Source organism: Lygodium microphyllum, chromosome 3, assembly GCF_053477565.2.
Source record: "Lygodium microphyllum isolate KBCC chromosome 3, Lygodium_microphyllum_v1.1.10, whole genome shotgun sequence".
NCBI lineage: Eukaryota > Viridiplantae > Streptophyta > Polypodiopsida > Schizaeales > Lygodiaceae > Lygodium > Lygodium microphyllum.
In genome coordinates, this window is record NC_141137.1 from 77,623,178 (window position 1) to 77,649,278 (window position 26,101).

The following is a 26,101-nucleotide window of genomic DNA, read 5'->3' on the forward strand; positions in this document are numbered from 1 at the left end:
CCCAATATTTATTGCTTTATCATTGCCATGTCTCACATGTGTGTGTAGAATATTTATTTCTCTAATCTATTTGGTTACACAACATTTTTCTTGTTTTCCACATTGCTCTTTCAACTTTGTATCTATGCTCGTCTCTGAGGTGGATAGCTACCTAAATTTCTTTGGGGCAAGATGTCATCCCTCGCTTTGAGTAGGGGTGTAGGCTAGAAACTTATTAAAAAAAATCGATAAAAGGCTTTGACATAAGAAAAGTATTTCAATGCCTTTTTTCTTATTTCTACAATTTGTGTGACACCGAACCGTGGTTTCGCGTGAACATTAGTGTGAGGAGCAGGCTTGTGGCAAGTTGGAACCCTAAGAAAGGTGAAACCAGATTGAGCATGATGTGAGATTGTCCTCGGTGTGTGTGAAAACATCTCAAAAGGGCATAGGCCTATGGGTGGTTTTGATTTGAAACTTTACTTTTAGGGGTGGGGGAGTCGCGCGCGTGTGTGTACATGCGAGATGATGAATGCGATGCGCCTCAATGGCTCCATACGTGTGAACTGCTGTGAATCTCTGTCTCTCTCCGCCCAACAACCAACGCAACATACGAGCAGGGACACCCAACCATTCTTCCACATACCCAGAAGAAGACACAGAGCACATACATACTGTCACACGCACACACACACACACACACACACACACACACACACAGAATCTACTCGTGGCGTGAGGCTGGACTTTCCTTTAGCGCCAGCATGGAGGCGTAAGAGAGGAGACAGGTATGCTCAGTAACCATTCATAATTCAGGGGATGCATAATCAAGAACATGGCCGGATTCCAGTTATCCCTCTGAGCAAGCTCCCACCCTGAGCTCCTAGTGATGTTGGAGAAGCACATAGACCTCTGGCAATTGTTTCCGCAGAGCGTTACAGCTTGGCTTTGATGGCTCTGACAAGCTTGACTAGTGGTGTGCCTCCAATTTCACACAACCCACTTGACTTGGCATTCATGGAGAGAGGCTCCATTGATCTGAACAAGCATGCCTTTGATCTGAACGAGGTACCGTTGCTGGATTTAAATTTAGACTTTTATGATGCATCTACATCAGGACCCTCCACTCCCTGGTCGTCATCGCCATTGCCGTTACCACCATCGTTGTCAACGACTGTACCACATTTTGGGACAAATAACACGTTGCCCCCCAAGAAAGGAGGCTGGCTAGAACTCTTCCAGAACATGTTCGGACATGAGCAGATGGTGGGTTGTTTACCATTTACTTCGGAGGGTGCAACTGGACTCAGTTCAAGTTCTAGCTCGGGCGGAATCGGGGAGCACCATCGTTGGCCCGGTGGAAAGCGCTGCAAACTGGATTTGGAAAATCATCGCTTGGGTGCTCCACCGAAAAAGCGTAGTAGGATCGACAATGATCATGTCTGCTATGGTGTTGTGGACCAACAGCCCAACCATAACCCTGCTCGTGATGCTGATTACCATCTCATCTCTAAGTGTGAAAACAGGAGCAGGACAGCTGAGTCGACTGCTTTTTACATGTTTGGGAAGGACAGATTTCAAGACCCATGGCAGACTTCTCAGAATCTGTTCAAAAGAAGTCCCGACCAGACCATTGGGCCTCTGTTCAGGAAAGAAGATTCTCTTCTTAGATCAATCCCTCACATTGCAGCAGAGCAGAATAAAACTGACTATTTATTCGATGTGGGGAACATCAAGCTTGATCAGAAAGAGGCCGATGCCTCTCCAAAGCTTCTATCAAAATCCGCAGGCCTTCCTGGAACATTTGTAGGTTTATCTGAACAAGGGTTTTCCATTTGTAACCCTCTGCAAATCACATCTGGCTGTGCTCTACTTTCAGATGACACTTTTGTCCAAAGTGAGAGGACTTGCCAGAGGTGGAGGAGAGAGAGCAGGATAAATGCTTCTCAAGTGCCAAAAAGATGCAGTGATATTTTGCCACAACCTGGTAAGGAGATACAGGAACCCTTAATTAAGGTAATTCCATCCCCTGATTGGCTACCTTCAACATGGATCACAGAGTTGAAGACTCGAAAATCTGGCACCACAGCAGGCACCACAGATAAGGTATGGTGTATGAACAAACAACTCAATATGCTTTCACAAAGTTCATTAAGGCATCTAGTGGTTCATTACATGACTGTATTGCTTAAAAGATTAGTCATGTAGATGAGATTGAAGAACCATTGAGTTGCCATTTCATTCAGAATACTATGTACTTTTTTTCTCCCAATGTCAATATGCTAATAGCTGACATTATGTTTGTAACTTTGTTCTTGGGAGATGCATTAGCTTGCCTTGCTGTGCATAAATTGATCTACATTTTAATCTGAGTTCCACATAGCGTGCACTTTTACATGGCATTCTATGTATTATCATGTTGCGATTTGTTAGCAAGTAGTGTTTTTCGTAGGATGCCTGCCTTCTTACCGGTTCAAAAGCACATGGTTCACATGTAAATGTTGAGAACTTCATTTTTCTCATTTAGAATGGGTACCTTCAACTTTCTTGTCCATTTGCGTTTTGAGAGCAAGTCCATTTGAGAGCATGTGGTTTTCAAAAAAGTGTAGATTGGGGTGCATATTTATTTTCATGCTCCTTGAAGATAGGCCTCTGATAAGCATGGTGGAATGTGGATTGTAAAAATTGAACGAAGGGTGCACTGAAGTTCAGAGAACCATGGATTGGATTTACATGTGCCATATGGCACCATCTGCAACCCATTCAGAAGATGAACATATAACTGAATCTGATGTGTGAAAAGCAGTCTCAACAGAATTGTCTAACAGAATTTATGTACAGCAATAAGCCCACCCCCTTTAATGGGAGTAGAATTTGACACTTGATAAGCATAACCTCTGCTGCCACGGTAAACCTGTGAGTATCTGCAGCCTTTGCTTTGGTCTCTGGCTCAGCCTTGGCCTCTTTAGCTGCCTGTCTGGCACTCAGCCTCAATCTTCTCATTATCAATACCAGGTTGGCACTCTTGACACTCATTGGTCCAATGGTCTCTCTATCTGTTATAATAGCATCGGAATGAATTCAATACAAACAATGAGATCATGATATGCCGGATCTTTGTGATTGACTGCCTTTTCTTGTTGAGCTTTTGACCACCTTTCCATGTCTAGGGAAGACGGTCTGTTTGGAAAACTCAAGCTTCACCATAGAAAACAAGAGACTTAAAGGCAGATAGATCATGTGAAACAGAAATAAGGTTGGAAAATGCTGAAGAGGAATTTGGAAGTTTCTTCAACAAAACATGAACCAGACTCTCATATTAAGTATCCTTACTGGTGGCCTTTAGCTTCGGCTGTAATTGTTGAAGTAATCCAAGTCATTAACTTTATTAATTCCTAGTTAGGTTTCCATTTACAGCCCCAAATATACTTCATTTGCATCATTTATTTGTGTTTGGGTGCCATCTGAGGCAGTCAGGGCACCACCCTGGACACTTCAGTGACTTTTGTGCCTAAAAATAGGGCATGGGCATTCGTCACTCTACACCTCATTCTTCAGCCAGTCTCCCTCATCATTGATTGCTGATCTCCTTCAACTCTCCAATGCCTAGGTGGATGCTGCCTCGTGGGAGTGGCTCGTGCTGTCTTCTGGGGCTGTTTGCTGCTACCCACACCATTTGGAGCTGCTAACAAGTCAGCTGGGTGCTGCCCAGCCTGCGCCCTGTCTGGAGATTGTTGCCCACCTACGTTTTCCTCACCATCAGCTGTCCAGCCCCTGTTGACTGCAGCCTTAACTTGGCAACCTGATTTCTGCTGTTGCAAGCCACATGGTACCCCAGAACAGGCAGTGTATGCTGCAGATCTAACATTTCATCAGCCTGTCGTTAGCATCCTTCATCAAGCAGCCTGTGTTTGCTGCTTGTAGTGGTTGCCCAGCTCATAGGCACCTTTTGGAGACTATTGCCTTCATTTGCAGGTCTTGCGTTTGCAGCCAGCAGCCCTTGAGGACTATGTTTCACTCCCTCAGCAGTTGTCCTTTATCACTTCTTTGCCCAAAGGATTGTGTTTCGCTCCCTTCATAGTGTAGATTCCTTTCAGATACTACTGCTTAATCAGCCTTGATTAGCAACGAAAGCGTAGTCATCTTTGAGCTTTGCTACATTGTATTAGCTTGATTCATTCAGCATGATTCAATGATTATCATTCTTCTTCTTCTTCTTCTTCTTCTTTTGTGTTTTCAAGTTTCTTTGTCACAATGTTTGACAATGTTTGTGGTACACTCTGTGCTTCTCCCTGCAAACCCTTCCATTTCTTTACAGTACTTTCCAATGTTGCATATCCAGGTCTGAGGGGTCAAGCATAGTGCTAGTTACAATATCATAATAGGTGGTCAAATGTAGCCTTTGCTGCCTATGCTCACCCTAACACGTAGCTTGAAGACATCTTGGCTCTTGGAAACATAGCTCTTGCCTCTTTCTAATTATGACACCATCTTTGGAAGATGCGGAAGTGTTGAATGTAGCTATATGGGCTTGATGATCAGCTTGATGGACTTTGTTGTCGTGAGAAAATGTGGACCGAGGTTGGTATGCCTTTAGAAGAGCAAGCAAACTTCTTCAATGATGAAAATGCAATTAGAAATATGTTATGGCCTTGGTACCACGATAGAAATTATGAAACAAGAAAACTAACTCTCAAAATCTCACACACATGTAAAGAAATACTTGAGCATAGAAGATCAACACAAAGTGTATGACAAAACACAATGATAGAACAATACAACCCATAGGTGAAGAGAGGCTCGAGTGAAAGAAGAACGAATGCAGCTAACACACTATGTAAGAGTGAACACGAAATCTTGAATCTCTGTCTTAGAAAGGACCAAGATTGGACTGGCTTAGAGATGAACTAGAGAGTGTGTTGTACTTGGAATGGATCTTGAAATGCAGTAGGTAGCAAAGTGACGCTTTGTTGTAAACGATTGAAAACAATAGTGTAGATTGCTTTGTTCCAAAAACATAGGAGACAGCTACCAAAAACCTCTCTCTCTCTCTCTCTCTCTCTCTCTCACACACACACACACACACACACACACAACGTAGGCCCTACACTGTATAGGCTACAACCTTCAAACTTGAAAGTTCAACTTGAAAAAATGACTACTGTTGGAACTTCCTCTGGCGGGTGAACTAGGCATGAAGCACCTAGGGATTGGTCATGGTGGGGTGAAGTGAACACTGAGTGCCTTGCTTGTGGTGGAGTACGTTGATGGGTGTGCAAGCTATGTCCTTATGGGTACACAAGTGAACTTGATAAGGTGCATGCTCATTTCTTGGGAGAGAGAGGAAAAGAGGTGTGCTTTTGCACACAATTGCCACCTGAGAACAGGCGAGAGCTTGAGGCGTGTGCAACAGATTAGGATACCTTGGCTCGATTGAGGCAACATATGGCTGTTGGTCGTGCCACACATATTCCATGAGTATCTACAACATCTACTCTCATGGGTGCTCATGGATCGGTGGCAATTACACACTTATCCTCTCGTGCCCAGAGTTCATATGAGATCGGTACATCTACTTCTGATGCACCTCGCACATGACGATAGAATATCCTTGGGGGTTGGGGCTTCATGGGATTCGAAAATTTAGAAATAATAAATATTTATAACATCATTGCCTATTTTTAAATGGAATAATGTTAAATTTTAGTGATAAATCTTTAATCATGATTTTGATCTTTGAAGTTTGTAATATGTATGTACTATGCATAATGCAATATTGTACGTGTGATCATTGATGAATCATGACGTGCATTGTATTCAGTTATCGATTAGGTTGGAGTTCTTCAAGGAAATGCTAATGAAGGTTGCCAAATATAGCCCCTCATACACACCATCATCAAAGTAGTTGCATACCACTCTTTTGGAGGGGGAGAGATGCAAGGTTGAGCAAGCTATAGAGGATACTAGGAGGATTTGGGCACGCCATGGTGTGACATCAATCACAAATGGATGGGGTGATAGCTATAGGAGATCCATCATTCATGGGCTAGTAGCATATTCTCTTGGTGACATGTACTTTGTTTCATCACACAATGCTTTAGGCACAGTCAAGAGTGCCAATATACTTGACACGAGTGGATAGACATCATTGAGATTGTTGGGCCACAGGGCGAGGTCTATGAGGCTATGGGTAGGATGATTGAGTGCCTAGAGTTGGTGCCAAATGACAATTACTATGATGAGATTTGCACCTTATGTGTGATAGGGTGGGATGGTTGTGCATCTCCTTTGCATTTAGTAGCATACATGTTGGACCTTGAGTTTTAGGGTTGTGGGCAAAGAACGACAAGGAGGTTAGTAATGGCTAGAGACGCAACTTGGAGCGTGTTGTTCCAGATATTGATGCGAGGCACATAGTAAGGGATCAACTTACATTGTATATGATTGGTCATGGTGATGCAAAAGGTAGATTGGAAGAATTGCCCCCAGAGTAGGCTGCATCAAATTGTTGAATGAAGATCAAAGCCTTCAATCTATCTTGCATACCATGTAAGGTTTAAAATTAAATTGCTGCCCCACCTTCTTTGTCGTCTTTAACTTTAACCAAAGGTGTCAAGTTATGATACATTGGTGGCTACAAAAATGGTGGCCTAGGTAGTGCCATTGCTGCATTTGCATTTAATATATGCCCAGTAGGACCTCCCAATTCACTTAACATCGAATTTGCATTCTTGGCTGCATACCAATGTTATCATACATGCCAATGTGCATTTCAGGCTGCAATGCCCCATGAGCCCCCCTAAGCATCATAGGTGGCTGAAAACTAGCTGCATTTCGCATGCCGACATTGGCGGGTGCATTGGCATCCATAACTTGAAACATTGATCCACCCCCAAAATAACCTGGATGTGTAGATGGTTTAGGAATTGTTTGTTGTCCATGAGGAATATGCTGCACATTATTCCCTAATGGGCAATCATCCTGTTGAATTGAAGTTCCCTGCACATTCAGCATTATAGGTGCCTATGTATGCAATACTTTTGATTGAAAAGATTGCCCATGAGCCGCACTTGGCTGTTTAAAATGTGAAGCAACCTTTTTCCACCAACTGCATAATTCAGCCAATTGTGCCTTGAACATTGCATTTGCTATCTGAACACCTTGGACTAATGGAGTTATATTTGTTGCTCATTGGCGTGAAGCATTGTTAGCATTTGGTGACTCAAAACCATATGTTGAGTGTCTTTCAAGAGGGGAATTCTTGTTCCTGACTCTATTACCACTGTTTTGTGATACCTTTTACTATTTGCCCCTTGTTGTATACTGTTTTCAGCAAGTAAAAACCTTGTTGTAATTGAATTACAAGCAACCAAAATGCATATGTTTGCTCCTCTAGATGACTACAAGCTCACCTTGTAGAAAGATGGTGATATCTTGGCAACGGAACCATGAAATTGGCCTTTGAAAGCCCGAAGGGCAATATACTGCATTTTAGCAGATACTTAATTCAGCTTAACAGTAAATTCAGCAAGAAAAATTCACATCCAATTGGAGCTAGAGTGCTCCTACTCTACACATGATACTTGTTGGCTCCAAAGCTTGGTGCCCCTTTCCATATTTCTATAGATTATTGATGTATGCTCAAAATTGGTTATATAAATGATTGTATTTCAGTGATTTCTCGTGACACCACTGATCCATGGGTACACAATGACCTTGTCACCTTTGATGTTAGCCTCCAACCAGCTAGAGTGTTTGAAAATGTGATTGGACACTTCAACCTGCCAAACCCTAAAATTATAGTCAATATTTAAACTCAATTTTGTAAAGTATTTGCCTAGATACTTGTCTTGCATAGTTTCCATGCTATCCCACATTGTTTCTCTCACAAATAGAGGGATTTCTTGCAATGAAATTGTGAGAATGTCGTTTTCTTTGTGACAAAGTCTCCTAGAATGTGCACTAGACTTGATATCTTAGAGGAGAAGGGAATATCTTAGTTCGTAGTGTTGTAATAACTTGTTTTTCTGATATTTAGTTCAAACACAACAACAACAAGGCTGCCCAGTGGAATCCTTGTGCTAAGAGGAGAAGATTGACTACTGTCCACACTCCATCCATGCTGTCAACTCTTATCGCATGGCTGAAAATTGCAGTTTTGCAATAAAAAAGAGAAGAATAACTGTCTCCAAGCTTGGGCCGCTCAAGTGAGAGAGAAGGAGCCCCAAGTAGCCAAGATAAGCTTTCCAAATGAGTGATCAGTTGCTTCTTAATTAGAACTCATTTTTGATTAGAGGCTAATTAATGAATTAGTCATTAATCATAAGTGAACTGTTCACTAGACAAGAAACTTTAGCTCAGCCTTCAGGGCTTGCTTAATAGCTTAAGTACTCTACGTCAGATGCTTAATGAGTGAAACTTTCAATGTAACTCAATTTCAAGGTGCAAATTTCAATTTAATGAAAGTCTCACATTGCATCTTACTACTTTTGCATTGTTTTTGTATCACATAGCTTGTATACTTGTCCATTGTATGCCCAATGTCAAATTCTTTATTGTATGTGCAATGGTCACCATGTGAAGATCTAGGGTTACCAGAATTACAGTTCATTTTAATTAAGAATCTTTGTGAAGTTTGATTAAATTATTAAGTTCATTTCACATTTTGGTGACACAAGACTTGAGGTGGTTGGTAAACGCTAATATCTACTGTAAATTAAGGTTTACAATAGCAAATCTCTTGCCATTCACCATTACTATTTGAATTTTGACAAAAATGGTTGAGATTTGCAAGGAATGGTTGAGATCTTGCTAGACATTTTTAGACAATGTTGAGGGGAGAGAAAATTCAAAATCTCTTTGCAAAGAAAGGTTCGAAATGTCAATCGCTTGATGGCAACACCTAGAATGATGCTTAGGCCTATTGATTCTAGCCTAGAAGTAGGTCATTAGCTGCCCAAGGCGTGTAGCAGCTATTTTCCTTGAGTCCTCTTGTGGCTGCCATGGGCCAAAATCACCTCTGATTGGCTGAATTATGTTCCAAAATAGATACCTATAGCAGAGAAACACACACACACACACACACACACTCTCTCTCTCTCTCTCTCTCTCTCTCTCTCTCCTCCACAATGCTGCAATGAACCTCCATTAGCCTTCAACAACCTTTCCTTCTCTTATATGAGTAAGTTTAGTGGCAACCCTCTAGTTGAAAATTTCAGCCATTCCATCAATTTGTAGAATTAATAATTCTAATTTTACCCTTGTTCCTACCCAAACAATTATATGTGCCAATACACAATTAATTAATGCCTAGTTCCTAACATTACCATTGATGTTTAATGGCTACTTAAGTACCCTAGGTCCAAATTGTCATCGGACACTAAGCCTAGTTCCTAATGTTACCATTGATGTTTAATGGCTAATTAAATACCCCAGGTCCAAATTGTTATAGACATTGCCTAGCACACGACCAATATAACTTATTATAACTTTGATACCCACTGACATCTCAGGGTCTTGGGCTTGTCATTGTGAGTTAATTGACTTACACATCATGTGCACCTCATGCGTGAACACTTAATTAATGTCTAAGACAAAATGTTGAACAAAGCATTAAAAATGCACATCTTGGTGGCTTTTTCTCCTTGGGATCTCTATTGTTTTCAGCCTTTTCAGTTTGTTGGATATTGGGACAATCCCTTGCCAAGTGACCCCCCTGTTCACATACAAAGCATTTATTTCTAGCTATCAAGTCTTTGCATTGGGTAGCTGATTTCCAGGTCTTTCCTTGTTGTTTTTACCTCTTCTCAACCTTAGTTTCAGACTTGCTCCTTTTCTTAGCCTTAGAAGACTTCTTGGATGTTTTCATCATTCTTGAGTCTCGTAGACTTTCCATGCAGCAAAGCATTGGCTGTAGGTACTGTTTCTTATGAGTCATGAGATGTTGGTCATGGTGGTCTTTATACAAGAATCCTTGATTTCCTTGGGCAGCCCATGACAATACTCTCAATTTGCTTATGAAGGGGGACAACATGATAAGAAGTGACTAACAACAACGCCTCCTAAAACGATTTATTTTATTGTTCCAACTTCTTGCATTGTTATGCATGCAACTTATTCCAAGTAGTCATAATATTGTCAGAGTGAAGCAATGCGGAAGCGAATGACTGTGACAAAGAGTGAATAGAGAGAGAAGAGAGAGAGAAAGTGATAGTGAAATGCAAAAAATCTGCAGTGAAGAATGCTGTATAAGGATGCAGAATTATACATGGGTGCAGAGAGAATTTCTGCGTATGTCTCCACCTTGAGGATATCGATCTCCATTAGTCGCGAGAGCAATCTCCGCAATCAACAGATTGAAATCTGTCAGAGACAATGTGTAGACTGCTGGAAACTCAGCCTATTTTTTAGGCTGTAAATAATATCAATAAATGATCAGGTTGGCTGCATTAAATGCAGCCGATTGATGCAGTTGGATTGTCTGACTGCTGCCACGTGGCACTGTTGACGTGGCCGCGTGCGTCCATGAAATGGCTCTCAACACCCCCTCTCAGATCTTCGACAAGGTAGCAGATGGAGGGATTTGGGGTGTAGGTGAAGTAAAGCCTAGAGAAGTGCCTTTGTAAACAAATCTGCAAGATTGTCTTCGGTCTTACAATATTCCACATCAATGGTCTCACCCAGAAGCTTCTCCCTGATGAAGTGATATTGGATCTCTATGTGCTTCGTCCGGGCATGGAATACAGGATTCCGTGCCAAGGTAATGCAACACACGTTGTCGCAACGCAAGATAGTAGGACCGAGTTTGGGGGCAGCCAAGCTCCTCCAACAATCACAGAAGCCACAGAGTCTCACATGTGGTAGAAGATGCAGCCCAATACTTTGCCGCAGTCGTCGAAGATAGGGCTACCGTGGGCTGCTTCTTGCTACTCCAAGAGATAGCACCAGCACCTAAGGTAAAACAATAACTTGTAGTAGACCGCCTTTGATCCACATCGCCAGCCCAATCTGAATCACTCCAACTTGCAAGAACAAGATCAGAAGCACGCGTACCTGGTGGATAGGAAAACCCGAGGTTAGAGGTCCCCCTCAGAAACCGAAGTATCCTTTGAGTAGCCTGCCAATGCACTTGCTTAGGTGCACTCTAAACCAGCCAAAAGACCTACAACAAAACATAGATCAACCCGTGTGTTGAGGAGCCTAATCAATGATCCAATCGGCTGATGGTAGTGGGTAGCATCCGCCAAAGGAGAATTTGCGTGTGAAGTGGCCTTCCAGTTTGGATCCATAAGAGTAGAAATGGACCGATAATCCTCCATCTCAAAAGTCACCAAGAGCTTTTGTACATATCTTTGCTGAGAGATGAAAATTCCCCTTTGAGATTGATAAATCTCGTGGCCCAAAAAGAAATGGAGAAGTCCTAAATCCGTCATCTCGAACTTTTGATGTAGGACTACTTTCGTCTCTTCGACCTTTTGGGCATGATCACCTGTAACAATCAAGTCATCAACATACAAAATAAACAACATAGGACCATCCTCGGAAGTGTGCATATAAAGGTGCGAATCGGCCCTAGAGTGCCGATATTCCAACTTGGCTTGGAGAAACGAATCAATCTTCTCGTTCCAAGCAGGTGGAGCCTGCTTCAGGCCATACAAAGCCTTCTTCAACTTGTAAACCTTTCCATCTGAGGAACCAAAGCCAAGAGGCTGCTCTACATAGATCTCCTCCTTCAAATCACCATTGAAGAAGACTGACTTCACATCCAACTGAAAGACTAATCTCCTATGACCAACCAAGGCAAGAACAGCACGAATTGTCGCTATGCGAGCAGTAGGGGTAAAAGTATCATGGAAATCAACACCTGGGCGCTGTGCAAAACCTTTAGCAACAAGGCGAGCCTTGTGCTTGTCCAAAGAGCCATCATTATGGTACTTGGTCTTGAAGACCCATTTGACACCGATTACCTTCTTATGAGAGGGATGAGGCACAAGATACCAAGTGCCATTCTGCTCAATAGTCTCCAACTTGGCTTCCATCACCTTCCACCGATGACCAGACTGCAAAGCTTCCTTTACTGATGTAGGTTCTCTATCTTGCATAACACGGGACATCAAATAGAAGTTAGAGCAAATAAGCTCCATAGTATGTGCCTGGTGCCGTTGTAACCTTCGCGGTCCATCCTGTGGAGGTCCATCCTGCGGTTGCCACTCCTCAGGGACCCCCACGATCCCTGAATCTCGGAGCATGTCCTGGGCCCAATGAGGAGGAGGCCGAATCTTGCCTCAACGCTCTCCATCTGTTGAAGTTTCTGGAAGGTCCACTAGCAACCGAGGACCAATCAGTGAATCCCGTGGTTGGGTAGTAGGCTCCTCATCCGAAGAAGAGTCCTCAAGAGATACAAGCTTGAGAGGAACGGTCACTGGGGCCCAGCTATCACCGGGATCTCCAAGTACAAGGTGATCCTCACCCCTCAATCATGGAGTGAATGTGATACAAGGGAACAAGGGTGCCGTAGCACAAGGAAGATGATGAAGACAGACACGAACCACGAACCGCAATGTCCTCTTGGAGAGGTGTGAGGGTAGTGGAGAGGCTGGAGAGAAGAGATGATGGACTGAATGAATAAGCCGTGAGGAATGAATGAGAGTGGCCTATAAATAGGCATAGTCAGTCTAGGATGGCGCCCCTTTTTGGGCCACAAACCCTAAATGCAAAACGCAGAAAGGCAAAAAATGCAAACTTTGGGTGAAGGGTTTCTCAACACCCCCTCTCAAGCCCAAAAAGAGGAACAAGAGAAGAGTGAGGTGGAGGTGCAATGCTACATGTTGAAGAATGCTCATACAGCAGGTGCCACTTGGACAGTGTCCCTCGTGGGAAAATTGTTCACTTGCCCAAGCGCCCTAGTATACAATGCATAGGAGGAATGTTGGACTTTGTGTGGTGCAGGGATAAGGATATGCCCGTACTCGATCTCGGGAGGTGGCTCCATGCTGACCAAGTGACCAAGGCAAGAAGAGAAGAGGAGGAAGAAGACGTAGAGGATCCCTAAGATCCAAGATTTCCACCGGAAAGGGAACTTGTAGTAAAGAACAGTAGACAGAGTGAGCTGAAGAACCCGAAACTTAACCTCGGGAGAGAAGCCACTAGCTCTGTACATTCATGCTGGAAGGAATATGAAGGTCTCGTCACCAAGTCCACGGATTCCGAAATGTCTGATGATGAAGGAAGTGCTGCCGATTGTGCCGAAGAAGGTGTTTGGGGTCAGAAGAGCTCCTAGAGATAGCCTCTCGAACCTGAGTAGTCGAGGGTGGGGAAGGGTGGGGCTCAAAATGAGCAAGAAGTGGACAATGGTCGTTGTCTCTCAGTGGAGTGGATTGGGTAGCCGAAGAAGAAGAGGAAGGAGTCGAGCAACCACTGTCTCTCGAAGGAGCGAATTGACAAGGAGATGGTATCAAACAATCACTGTCTCTCGATGGAGCGGACTGCAGATCCGTAGGTTGTGGAAGCCACTGTACCTAAAAATAAGAGGGAGAAGATTGCCGTTGACATTGCGACGATCTCCAGGAGGTCGTAGTGCCAATCGATCCTCCATGTGCTCGAAAGGACTTGGTGCGCATCGGATGCGTCTTATTGCCTTGAGCATAGTACTTTGATAGCCGATGCAAAACAATCTCTGTGGCCCAGAAAAGGAGAGGTGGCACAAGGAGTGCCTGGTGGGAGACGCATATACTTCGGGGGGTGGGGAGCAAGGGTCGAAGTCGGCAAGCATCGGTGGTGTGTCCGGTGATGCCACAGTAGGAGCACCCAGTAGTCCGATCATCTGTTGGTAAAGAAGCCATGGATACCAATGTGCCTTGCTGAAGAAGGAAGAGGTCAGCCCACCATGAACCACGAACCATAATGTCCGCCTCAAGGGATGTGAGGGCAGTGTGAAGTACAAACCACAATGTGCGCCTCAAGGGGTGGGAGGGCAGTGGAAGGGCTGGAAGTGCTAGTGGAAGGAGGATGTGACCAGCAGTAAGAGGTTTCAACTAGTAGAAAAACGCAGGCGAGCAGAGAGAAAGACTAAAAACGTAGGAAAAACCAGCAGTAGTAGTCAGCATGCTAAAATCAGCTCCGAACAGTGCGTGATAGGCTGGAAACAGGCACCAGACTGTTGTAGACAGCAATGGCCAGCTTGGATCATGATGTGCTCCGCGTTGGGGGTGTGGGCAGCAAGCTAAAATACCTGAAATTTGCAAAAACAAGATTGTTTTCTGAATGGAGAGGGATCAACAACAGTTACTTTGCTGTAAACAGTTGCAAACTGCGGGTGGAAGGCTGGAAACAGGCGCCAGACTGTAGATGACAGCAAGGGACAACCGAGACTGCAATGTCCTCCGCGAAAGGGGTGTGGGCAGCAAGCTGAAAACACCTAAAACCTGCAAAAACGAGATTTTGATGCAACGGAAGATGAAGAGAAGTGGATATTGAACCCGCCACCGGTCTTTGCCTTTACTGGAGTGGAGGATCTTTGCCGCTGTTTGAGAAGATCCAGCTCTGATACCATGTTAAAAGATGACGTACTAGCGAGACAGTAGGGTTTGCAGGGAGGGACACGGGGTGAACTCGGCAAACATGGGGAAGAGAAGAGAGGAGAGAAGAACCTTTGATGAATGGAATGATGAAGTTTTGAATCATGGAGTGAATGTGATACAAGGGAACAAGGGTGCCGTAGCACAAGGAAGATGATGAAGACAGCCATGAACCACGAATGCAATGTCCTCTTGAAGGGGTGTGAGGGTAGTGGAGAGGTTGGAGAGAAGAGGTGATGGATTGAATGAATCATCCGTGAGGAATGAATGAGAGTGGCCTATAAATAGGCACAGTTAGTCTAAGATGGTGCCCCTTTTTGGGGCTATAAATCCTAAACGCAAAACGCAGAAACACAAAAATGCAAACTGTGGATGAAGGGTTTCTCAACGCCCCCTCTTAGGCCCAAAAAGGGGAACAAGAGAAGAGTGAGGTGGAGATGCAATGCTACATGTTGAAGAATGTTTATGCAGCAGGTGCCACTTGGACAGTGTTCCTCGTGGGGAAATTGTTCACTTGCCCAAGCGCCCTAGTACAAAGATGATGAAAACATGCAATGCATAGGAGGAATGTTGGACTTTGTGTGGTGCGGGGAACCATAAGGATATGCCCATACTCGATCTCGGGAGGTGGCTCCATGTTGACCAAGTGACCAAGGCAAGAAGAGAAGAGGAGGAAGAAGATGTAGAGGATCCCTAAGATCCAAGATTTCCACTGGAAAGGGAGCCTGTAGTAAAAAACAGTAGATAGAGTGAACTGGAGAACCCGAAACTTAACCTCGGGAGAAAAGCCACTAGCTCCGTACATCCATGCTGGAAGGAATACGAAGGTCTCGTCACCAAGTCATCACGGATTCCAAAATGTCTGATGACAAAAGAAGTGCCGCCGGTCATGCCGACGAAAGTATCTGGGGTCCGAAGAGCTCCCAGAGGTAGCCTCTCAAACTTGAGTAGTCGAGGGTGGGGAAGGGTGGGGCTCAAAATGAATAAGAGGTGGACAACAGTCACTGTCTCTCAGTGGAGTGGACTAGGTAGCCGAAGAACAGGAAGGAGTCGAGCAGCCATTGTGTCTTGAAGGAGCGGATTGATGAGGGGACCGTATCAAACAATCACTGTCTCTCGATGGAGCGGACTGCAGATCCGTAGGTCGTGGAAGCCACTGTATCTAAAAATAAGAGGGCGAAGACTGCCGTTGACATTGCGACGATCTCCAGGAGGTCGTAGTGCCAATCGATCCTCCATGTGCTCGAAAGAACTTGGTGCGCATCGGATGCGTCTTATTGCCTCGAGCATAGTACTTTGATAGCCGATGCAGAACGATCTCTGTGGCCCAGAGAAGGAGAGGTGGCACAAGAAGTGCCTAGTGGGAGATGCATACACTCCGGGGGGGTGGGGAGCAAGGGTCAAAGTCGGCAAGCATTGGTGTTGTGTCCGGTGATGCCAGAGTAGGAGCACCCAATAGTTTGGTCATTTGTTGGTAAAGAAGCCATGGATACCAGTGTGCCTTGTTGAAGAAGGAAGAGGTCAGCCACCATGAACCATGAACCATAATGTCCTCCTCAAGGGGGTGTGAGGGTAGTGTGAAGCACAAACCACAATGTGCGCCTCAAGGGTGGGAGGGCGGTGGAAGGGCTGGAAGTGATCTGCTAGTGGGAGGAGGATACGACTAGCAGTAAGAGGTTGCAACTAGTACAAAGACGCAGGTGAGGAGAGAGAAAGACTAAAGACGCAGGAGAAACCAGCAGTGGCAGTCAGCATGCTAAAATCAGCTCCGAACAGTGTGTGATAGGCTGGAAATAGGAGCCAAATTGTTGTAGACAGTAATGGCCAGCTTGGATCATGATGTCCTCCATGTCCGGGTGTGGGCAGCAAGCTAAAATACTTGAAATATGCAAAAACAAGATTGTTTTCTGAATGGAGAGGGATCAACAACAGTTGCTTTGCTGTAAACGGCTGCAAACTTCAGGTGGAAGGCTGGAAACAGGTGCCAGATTGTAGATGACAGCAAGGGACAACTGAGACTGCAATGTCCTCCGCGAAAGGGGTGTGGGCAGCAAGCTGAAAACACCTAAAACCTGCAAAAACGAGATTTTGATGCAACGGAAGATGAAGAGAAATGGATGTTGAACCCGCCACCGGTATTTGCCTTCACTGGAGTGGAGGATCTTTGCCGTTGTTTGGGCAGATCTAGCTTTGATACCATGTCAAAAGATGACGTACCAGCGAGATAGTAGGGTTTGCGGGGAGGAACACGGAGTGAACTCGGCAAACATGGGGAAGAGAAGAGAGGAGAAAAGAAACTTTGATGAATGGAATGAAGTTCTGAATCATGGAGTGAATGTGATACAAGGAAACAAGGGTGCCGTAGCACAAGGAAGATGATGAAGATAGCCACGAACCACGAACCGCAATGTCCTCCTGAAGGGGGGTGAGGGTAGTGGAGAGGCTGGAGAGAAGAGGTGACGGATTGAATGAATCAGTTGTGAGTAATGAATGAGAGAGTGACCTATAAATAGGTATAGTTAGTCTAGGATGGCGCCCCTTTTTGGGGCTGCAAACCCTAAACGCAAAACGCAAATTGCGGGTGAAGGGTTTCTCAACAAGGGGCATTGTTTTGCAACAATCTAAGTACATTGGGCAGCTTCTCGAGCGTTTTCGAATGCAAGATTGCAAGTCTATCTCTTCTCCTATTGAGACAAGCCACATTTTACACTTGAGGATGCAAGAGAACTGTTCGATGCTTCTCTTTATCAACAGGGTGTGTTGGCTATTTACTGTATTTGTTTAATACATAACCGGATATTTAGTTTAGGGTCTCTTAGTTGGCATGCTTTATGCATAGCCCTGGTGCTACACATTGGCAAGTAGTTAAACATGTCTTTCATTATCTCAAAGGCACTCAAACATTGGGGCTTTTTATCCTAAAAGCACCACTATTTGCTTGTATGCATTTAGAGATAGTGATTGGGCTGGTTGTTTTGACACAAGGATATCCACTAGTGGTAATTGTTTCATGCATTTCTTGGTTGAGCAAGAAGCAGTCTACAATGGCCACATTTAGTTGTGAAGCTGAATATAGGGCAGCATTTATAGCTACATTGGATTGTGTATGGCTTAGATGCCGTTTGGTCAATCTTAGTGTGGGACAACAATCATCCACTCCTATCTATACTGACAGTCAGAGTGCCATGGCAATTGCGAGGAATCCAAATTTTCATGCTTGCACTAAGCACGTTGAGGTGCATTATCGTTGTGTCAGAGAGAGGCTCCATGCAAGGCAAGGGAGATTGACTTGGTTTATGTCCCTACATAGGGCAACTTGGCAGATGTGTTTATGAAAGCCCTCTTTAGAGAGAAGTTTGAAGTCTTTCACAAGGCTCTAGGCTTGATACCATTTGGGGATTGATCTCTCTATTCCATGTATATGTTCACATCGTTCACTTGAGGGGGGTTTGTTACACTTATCGTGTTCCTCTTAAGTTTTGGTGTGAATGCTCACTTATCCACAGGTACTTTTTACCTTCTAGGTGGAGAAGGGTTTTTTCCCATGTGAACACTCGTTAGTGGGTGTGGTACTTAGTACCTTAGGGATTGTACTTTCAAATAATTCTCACATGGTGTGACCTTCTAGCACTCTCTTCTCTCTTGCTATCCACTTGTTCGTTGTGAGTGTGTGGGTGCTGCTAAACCCTAACACTTTTGGTGCTGGAAACCTGTGATGCAGCAGTTGCCTAGCTTGGAACAGTCCACTTTGATCCTCAGCCAACCCCGAATGGCCTCAGCCAGCCTTGCATAGCATGTTCTCTCTCCTTCTACCAAGTGGCACACTTGCCAATGCAATTCTCAGCCTCTAAAAATGAATTTCCAGCAATTTTTATTTGTGAAAATTCAAAAATTTCTTGTCTCTGCCCACAAATTGGCCATTGCCCCATTCACAATTAAAAATGCTGAGCCTTTTCAACTTGAATGTTGTAGTTATAAGCATTAAATGTTTAATTTTCTCTAGCCAATGATACCACAAGTCATTTCCAAGGGCACATTTAATACCTAGAGCCAAGATTCTCATTAGACACCCAGTGGTACCTATCCATTGTAACTTACTATAGCTTCTATCAATGTCCCCCATTGTCCAATTAGGGTTTTGGACTTGATGGTGCGCAATTTGCACTTCACATGTGCACAACTTAATTATCCCAAAGCAACAAGTTAAAAATTCATGTCCTTGTGATGGAAGGGGTCGATATGCAAGGTTGAAGATTTTGGAGAACACTAGGTTGCACCACTTTGAATGTGCATTGAGTAGTATCTAGCACCAAGGAGATCTGCAAGGGATGAGGAAAACCATGAGAATGGTGGGGTAGTATGCGGAATCTATGGTTTGAGAGAAGGAAAGGTGGAAGGAAGGAAGAAAAAAGGCTGGCTGAAAGAGGGAAAGAGAGAAAAAGAAAGCGGGAGCAAAGATGGCAAGAAGAGAGGGATTAGGAGGTGGCAAGCTTACAGAATAGATGCGTGTGTGAGTTGGAGGAGCTGGGTTGGTGCAATGATGAGTCACGACAAGCTGGTTGTTTAGAGGGAGGTCAGATGCAAGTGGAGAAGGGGTTCATGGATGGAAGGATATGTGGACTTTGGTGAGGCACAGCCCGCACAGGAGACCAAGGAGAATGTGATAGCAGCTGTTGTGGTCAAAATGGGAGTTTTGGAGGGGGATCAACAATCACTTAGGCAGCTTCCTAGAGTTTGGCTCCCACCTTGTGAAATTCCAATTAGGGGTTCTTTAACCTTCTCCCCACACAGCGATGGTCCTTAGGATATTTCTAAGGGAACATTACGATCTATATAGAATGCTCAAACATGAGGAATTGGTTTTGTATGTGCTACTGCTTACCCCATTCAGCACAGTTATTGCAAAATGAAGCAGCAAGCTAACCTAGAAGCTGTATTAGAAGAATGCTATGCAGGGTTTGGTTGCAATAGATTTCTTGAATGTTATGAAAAAAAGGGGTATTTAACTTGGAGCATGGAGGGGAAGTCTAGAGAAGGGGCTGGGGTGGCATGTAGTCTGGCTGGGAGGAGGAAGGGAGGTTGCTTCATTCTTTGTGGGAAACTGATTTAACGCTTGTCTGTGGCAGTACTACAAGGATCCATTGACGGGCCGTCGGTTTAGGTCAAGAAATGAAGTCATGAACTACCTGCAGACAGGGTGTGTGAACAGGTGCAAACCAAAAGTTAAGTATATTCAAGACGTACCTTCCTCGTCCTTGTCATTGCTCCCAATGCAGGATCCACTCTCAGATGTACAGAACATCTCTAACGATTATCTTCTCAATACCAATGGTAGTAATCTACAATCACCTCCCAGAACTGTAAGAATCGGCACACCTGGTTTTCTGCCTGTCTACGCAAAAAGTACTTCCCCAGAAGCTTCTGTTCAGTGGGATATTCAATCACCCAATTTGGTGGTGGAAAAAGTTGCCGTGAAACAAGAAGACTTGTGGTCAGGTGGTACAGATACATGGAATAATCACTTTAAAGCCATGGATGTATGCTCAGTGAAAAATTTTTGTGATGTGAAAAAACCTTTATTAGGAACTGAAGGGAAATGCAAAGAAGACTCTGGCACACCTAGACGTCTGACAATGAGAACATCTTTAGAAACAGGTATGCTTTAGAGCATGTCTTATGGTTTTCTATTCAGTGAAGTTGCTAACTCAGTTTGTAGTTTATTTTGGGTCTCGTGTTTGTCTAATAATCAAAGGCTTAGCTCTGCTAACTATAAACTACATCTTTTGATGTTTTCTGGGGGGAAAACAGCAGACATGCAGCAACAATGCACCATAGACATAATGAGTGATATGCAAATTGGATTGCCTTCAAAATACAGATGTTTTGATTTGAATTCCTGGAGCCCAAAGGACCCTCAAAATACCTGGACAGCTTATATAAATACACCTCTTGTGTTGCCAGAAGCTGGAGGTCGAGCTCATGGAGGGGTTTGCAAATCTTCAGGTTTGAATTATAGGGGAGACCAAAGCAGTGCAGATCCAGTTGTACCCATGCAGTTATCTATGCCACAAGTGCTGCCTGTCAGAGGTGAATTTTATGATCAGATGACATTTGTCCCATATCAGACAAACATTCCCAGAGATACTTTACAAGGCATGGGTCAAGATCCAGTTGATAGCAGGTTTGGGCATGTGAATTCAAGAAAATTGCAGAGAGGTCCTTCAAGAAAAGCTGTCAATCTAACAATAAAGCAACACAGAGAATTACTTGCTTCATTAGGGAGAAAGTTGTGTCAGCAATATTTGCAATCGGCTAGCACAATTTTGCCATCTGTGTGTGGGAATCTTGATGGTGGAAAATAACTACTACTTCGCCACAACTATATGGATTCTTTATGCTGCATACAATGGCAGACACAATTCTTCTATATTGTCATAGATGGCTATTGAAGCAATAATCCTGGACTGTTTCAATCAAAGTTCAGCTTCAAATCACACTTAAAGAGATAAATTGGACACAGGAATCATACTGATACATCATGTCCTTGGTGAATGACATGCCAGCTGGTTACATGTGTTTTCTAAGACTGCAGGGAATGATTAGGGAGATGGAGCCCTTTGGTTTCAATTGGTCTGCAAATGTTGTAAGCTGGCAGCTTGAAGTGTACTTACATCAGTCCACAAAATTTTATGGCATGTACAACACACAGTGCTTCGGCAGCATTTTTCTGCAGTGGCCAGCATACTTAGCTGGGCAGGAGTTTTTCTTGGAAAATTATTACAACTGCTGAACTAGGCAGCCTTGGCTGGCCCTACAGTGATAAAAATTAAACGCTACACATGTCCGTATACACTCTTCTTCATGATAATGAGTCTCCCAATAAGAAAGATTGATGAGTTTCAGCTCCAAGAGTTATTGAATTAACTCAATGTATCCTTACTTCTGATAATACACAAGGCATGTATTATCACATCTGCACACTGTCAATCGCAGGGGATCGGTTACTGGCAGCGGACAAGTTATGAGGCTTATAACACAGAAGGTAGCCAAAATTGTCTGGCATGAGGGCAATGTATGTAATTACTAGGACACAAAAGCTTGTTAGATGTAGGTAGATTGGCAAAACCATCCATCTTTCATGGCATCACACATCCAATGCCCATGTCATCCTTCCTGTTTTGTGCATCTAATGTCACTAAGGCAATTCGCACGGAATGGCCAAGGTTGGAGAAAATATAAAATGTCGTGATGTCACATGGTTTGACCACAACATTTTGGCTACTCATCTGCTAATGTATATGTTGTTCATTGGGATAAGTAGCTTGACAGAGAAAATTATATGACAAACCACTTCGGATTGCCTAGAGGCTCAGATTGGGAGTGCAAAAAGCACCTAGACCTACAATAGCTTAATATTTAGGCTTGCAAATTTTGCAAAAGATAATTTTGACTCTTTGTTAAATCTTCTATTTGCCCTATTTGTCGTTTGCTTTCATTTTTTGCATTTCAGGTTGGCCTTTCTTTGAGCTGAGTAGTTGTTAGCTTGTTGGCTTCCATTTTTCTCTTTGAAACATTTTGATTGTCACATGGCTAAAACCATCATTTGCCACCTAGTCTTTATTACGTTGTGACTATTCCCCTTGTCAGTGGTGGATCATGGGTAGTCTAGTTTATCTTCCAACTAAATTGAGCATTCATCAGCATGTATTGGTGGTATATCTTGTGGTTTATTTTCTAACTTAAATATTCATTAGCATTCTTGATGCACTTGGTTTCTTTCATGCCACCTACTTGAGAGGCCTCTTTGTTGAACATGAAGTCTAAGGCTTGTAATTCATTTTTAAAAATTTGTTGAGACATGCCATCCACCATTACACCCTCTTTTTTGGGTCCTCCCTTCTCCTTGGATTTCCTTTTCTTGTAGGGCTTTGGTTGCCTTTGCATTGACTCCATTTTCAATCTTAATTGATCTTATCATGGTGTCTTCAATCTATCTTGAGCCAAGTTAAAGCAATTTGGCAAGGGAATCATTTGGAATAGTGCTCTCTCTTTTTAGGTTGGAGGTACATTGTAGTATTTCTCCCATGACTTAAATAGTGATATTGAGAGAACAAGTTGGATGTCATGGTGTGGCATATGTATGTGCCATGCTTTCCTAAGATTGAATTTGAGGCTTAATCATGTGCATGAGTACTTTCCCTTTGTTATTGGAGGGGGGAGGGATTTAGAGCAAGGAGAAGACAACTTGAAAATATCTAAAGGATTGAACAAGACATAGTTGTGGGGTGGTGAGGGAAATAATGAAAGGTATATTACTATCTTTAAAGACTATATGTGACACATTAGTACATGTTTATGAATGATATCTTCATCAAGTAATGCATGATAGAAATAAAAATGAAAGTGAACGTGATGCTTATAAGGATATAATAGAAAGGAAGGAGTGGATGCTACTTAGCATCAAATGGATATCATTCGATGATGTCACATTTTAATTAATAGAGCAAGCTATTTGAGTCAAAACAGTGTCGAGGTTGGTGGTTTGAGATGAATATCATCCAATGATATCACATTGCGGCATACATAACAAGGTATTTGAGTCAAAATAGTGCTGTGGTTGGTTGTGTGTGGTAGGCAATAATAACTTTGATATTGCTATGGTATCATTGAGGGCTCCCTAGGCAAGGTTGCATGGTGCATCAAATCTCTAGAGCTTGATTTGTTATTAACCCTCTCAGATGGACTCTCATATTGTTTTTTGGTCATGTTGCTAATTAACTAATAAGAATCCCATATGTTTGTGGAGCTCTACAAGAGAAGCCAACTGCAGAGATGATGCTAGAGCAAGTTGGGTTCTCTTGATCGAGAAGTCCCCATGACATATGTTGAAGGGTAACTTTTTGGAACAAGGGCTTGGTTTTAAAAGGAGTTGCTCCTAGCTCCACCCATATAAACTTGTGTAGAACTAGTGGATTAGATGTAATATCATCATTACTAGTGGTTGCTCCACCCCTTTTGACCATCAACTTCTCCTTTGTTGTTAGATTCGCTAGTGTTCTCCGCCTATTCCTTTCATATAAACTTGGTCCATGTAACAATGTGTCAGTGACCAATTTCTCAAAAAGCTAAAGCTTCATTTGTGGCTCTTCTAATTGGACTTGGGAATGATGCCTCTTAGTGCTTTGAGGGCAGCCCTCTTATTGGGTGTAACTCAGTCTAGTGAACAAGTGGCATTGTATGTGGCTTAAAACAAATTTCTTTCTAACCACTTTTAAGTAGTGAATATAACTTTTTTTTTTGGCTTCTAGACTACTTTCTAATTACTGTAAGTAGTGACCAAACTGTTTTCTAATTGTGTTAAACAATGCTTTCAAACTACATGTAATTGTGCTTTCCAAATGCTTTAAATTAGTTTGGCTTACCAGTTTAACTTAGGACCACTTTTAAAGTAAAATGGTGGGTGACCATTTGAAGGTGGTGGGTAAGCACTTTTAAGTAGTATCGGACTACTATAAATAGAACAAAGTATAACATTAAAAAAATATGTAAGCACCCAAAAGACAAATGAATCCTCAACGAATGGAAGTGACTACGATTGAAATGAAGAAAGATTGTGTTACTCAAAAGAGAATGAGATACTTGGTTTACAACTTGAAATAGCATTGATGTGAAGGAGGATTGACTCATCACTTAACAATGATCTAATGAAAATAATACTAGCTCACTCTTAGCTAGCTTAGCTTATTCTCTTTGTATTACATTTCATCAAATGAGTGGATAGATTTATACAGAAGTTGATATCATGCAATTTTCTTGAAATTCTTGCATGATTGGGGTTCATTAGAGGGATAATATGCTTTCAATGAAGAATTTATATGATGGGATTTCGTAGAAATCTTGATCTTATGGTGCGCTACAACTTTGTAGTTCATAACTTAGAGTCATTTTCCACTATTTGGAAGATATTAGCTACCCAAGAATGGTTATTAGGATTGTTTACAACTATCCTAGAATTTGCAAGTAAATGTAGGAATGTTTATATTCTAGCCATTGATTGGGCTTAATTGATGCTTCCACATGAATGTGTGAGTAAAGTATACAATATATACTTCATGAATATGACTTCAATCCAATATTCTAAGGTATGATAGGTTATGGATTTTCTTACTTCTTTAACAATCCACTCTCAATTACAACAATGTACTTGCTCATGTCAAGTTAGTTCCTTAGGATATAATTAGGGGGTTGTTGCATATGTGCTTTTTCATAGAGGTCTACATTGAGAAAAGAAAATTTAACGTCCTTTTGTTGAAGAGCCATCCATAGTGAGTTGGGGATGACAGTGAATAAATTGATAGTATCCATCTTTCCAATTGGGTTACAAAATGTGAAGAATAAGCAAGTTTATGTGAACTACATCCTTGTAGATCTTTTGATAGATATTACTAGTATCATTGTTAATCCTTCTAGACATTTTGACAGTTACTAGTATCGATGTTCCTTTCACTTCATTAGTTGAATATTGGCTACTTGAACTACTGCAAGTTTTAGGTTTCTTATGGATTTATTGTTTTATGGATGCTTGTGGCTTGCTTTCTTGTTGATAGGTTTTGGGCAACTCGTGGGTTGCTTGTTTAGTGCTTTGGGGCTAGTTGTAGATTGGTTTTTGAACTATTTTTGGAAATAAGTACTCATTGCCAGGAATAAAGGAGATAAAAGCTGCTTAGGGGACAACTATACTAAACGCACAACGTGCATGATGGTTGGGAAATCCTGCATAAAACCGCCCTAAGAGAATTGGAAGAATCGCATGCATCTAAACTACATCTTGAAAGTTTAAATGATGATGATTAAATACTTGAAGTTTGAAGAGTTTTTGAACTTCCCATGTGCAATGATTTGCTCATCTTCTTTGAGCTCATGAATGACACATTATTTATCGTTGAGTCTTACTTCCATATTTTGATGTATAATTTGTTCAACAACTGAAATAAAAGTTTTATTTAATTCCAAGAACAAAGAAAATCTTTAACTTCACTTAATTGTGTTTTCATAATGGACTATTATCTTGATCTTATATTGCATGCTAAGAATGCTCTTTATTGTATATCATGTGATTTATTGCTTCAAAGTCTATGCACCAATTGTCTTCCACCTTATAGGCATATAAGAGTACCTAGTAAATAGAACAAACATTGTTGTCATAAACAAGTGAGTACCTCGTTTAGTATACTCTTTCCTACTATAGTATGGAGACCCCTTCCTTTTAATCTCAATCACATAGAGCTAAATAAGGTGATTTAGCAAACATCATGAGGCTACATATCGAAATGACATGAAGCATAATAGTTTGGCTACTAGGGATAAAGATATCCTTTTGTTAATGCCATTTTTAGCATTTCACATCATGGGACTATCTTATGACCATTTTCTCATCACACGATGGGAATATGGCCAAAGGACATGAAGCACGATAGTTTGGCTACTAGGGACAAAGATAGCCCTATATGAAGACCGATTTCTCCACTTCACATGATGGGCCTATG

At 42.5% G+C, this 26,101-nt stretch overlaps 1 protein-coding gene across 2 annotated transcripts; it reads left to right on the plus strand.

Annotated features, from left to right (window-relative positions):
- Nucleotides 1-461: 461 nt before the first annotated feature.
- On the plus strand, nucleotides 462-21,980 carry LOC148038530 (uncharacterized). 2 transcript variants are annotated; one of them, XM_087673092.1, is made up of 3 exons: nucleotides 462-2,085; nucleotides 19,682-20,210; nucleotides 20,364-21,980. In XM_087673092.1, exons 1-3 carry the CDS (start codon nucleotides 931-933, stop codon nucleotides 20,915-20,917), a joined length of 2,238 nt encoding a protein of 745 aa, XP_087529218.1. In that variant the 5' UTR covers nucleotides 462-930; the 3' UTR covers nucleotides 20,918-21,980. The 2 variants fall into 2 exon arrangements, with proteins under 2 accessions (XP_087529218.1, XP_087529227.1); XM_087673101.1 differs by having other exon boundaries at nucleotides 20,367-21,980.
- Nucleotides 21,981-26,101: the final 4,121 nt, after the last annotated feature.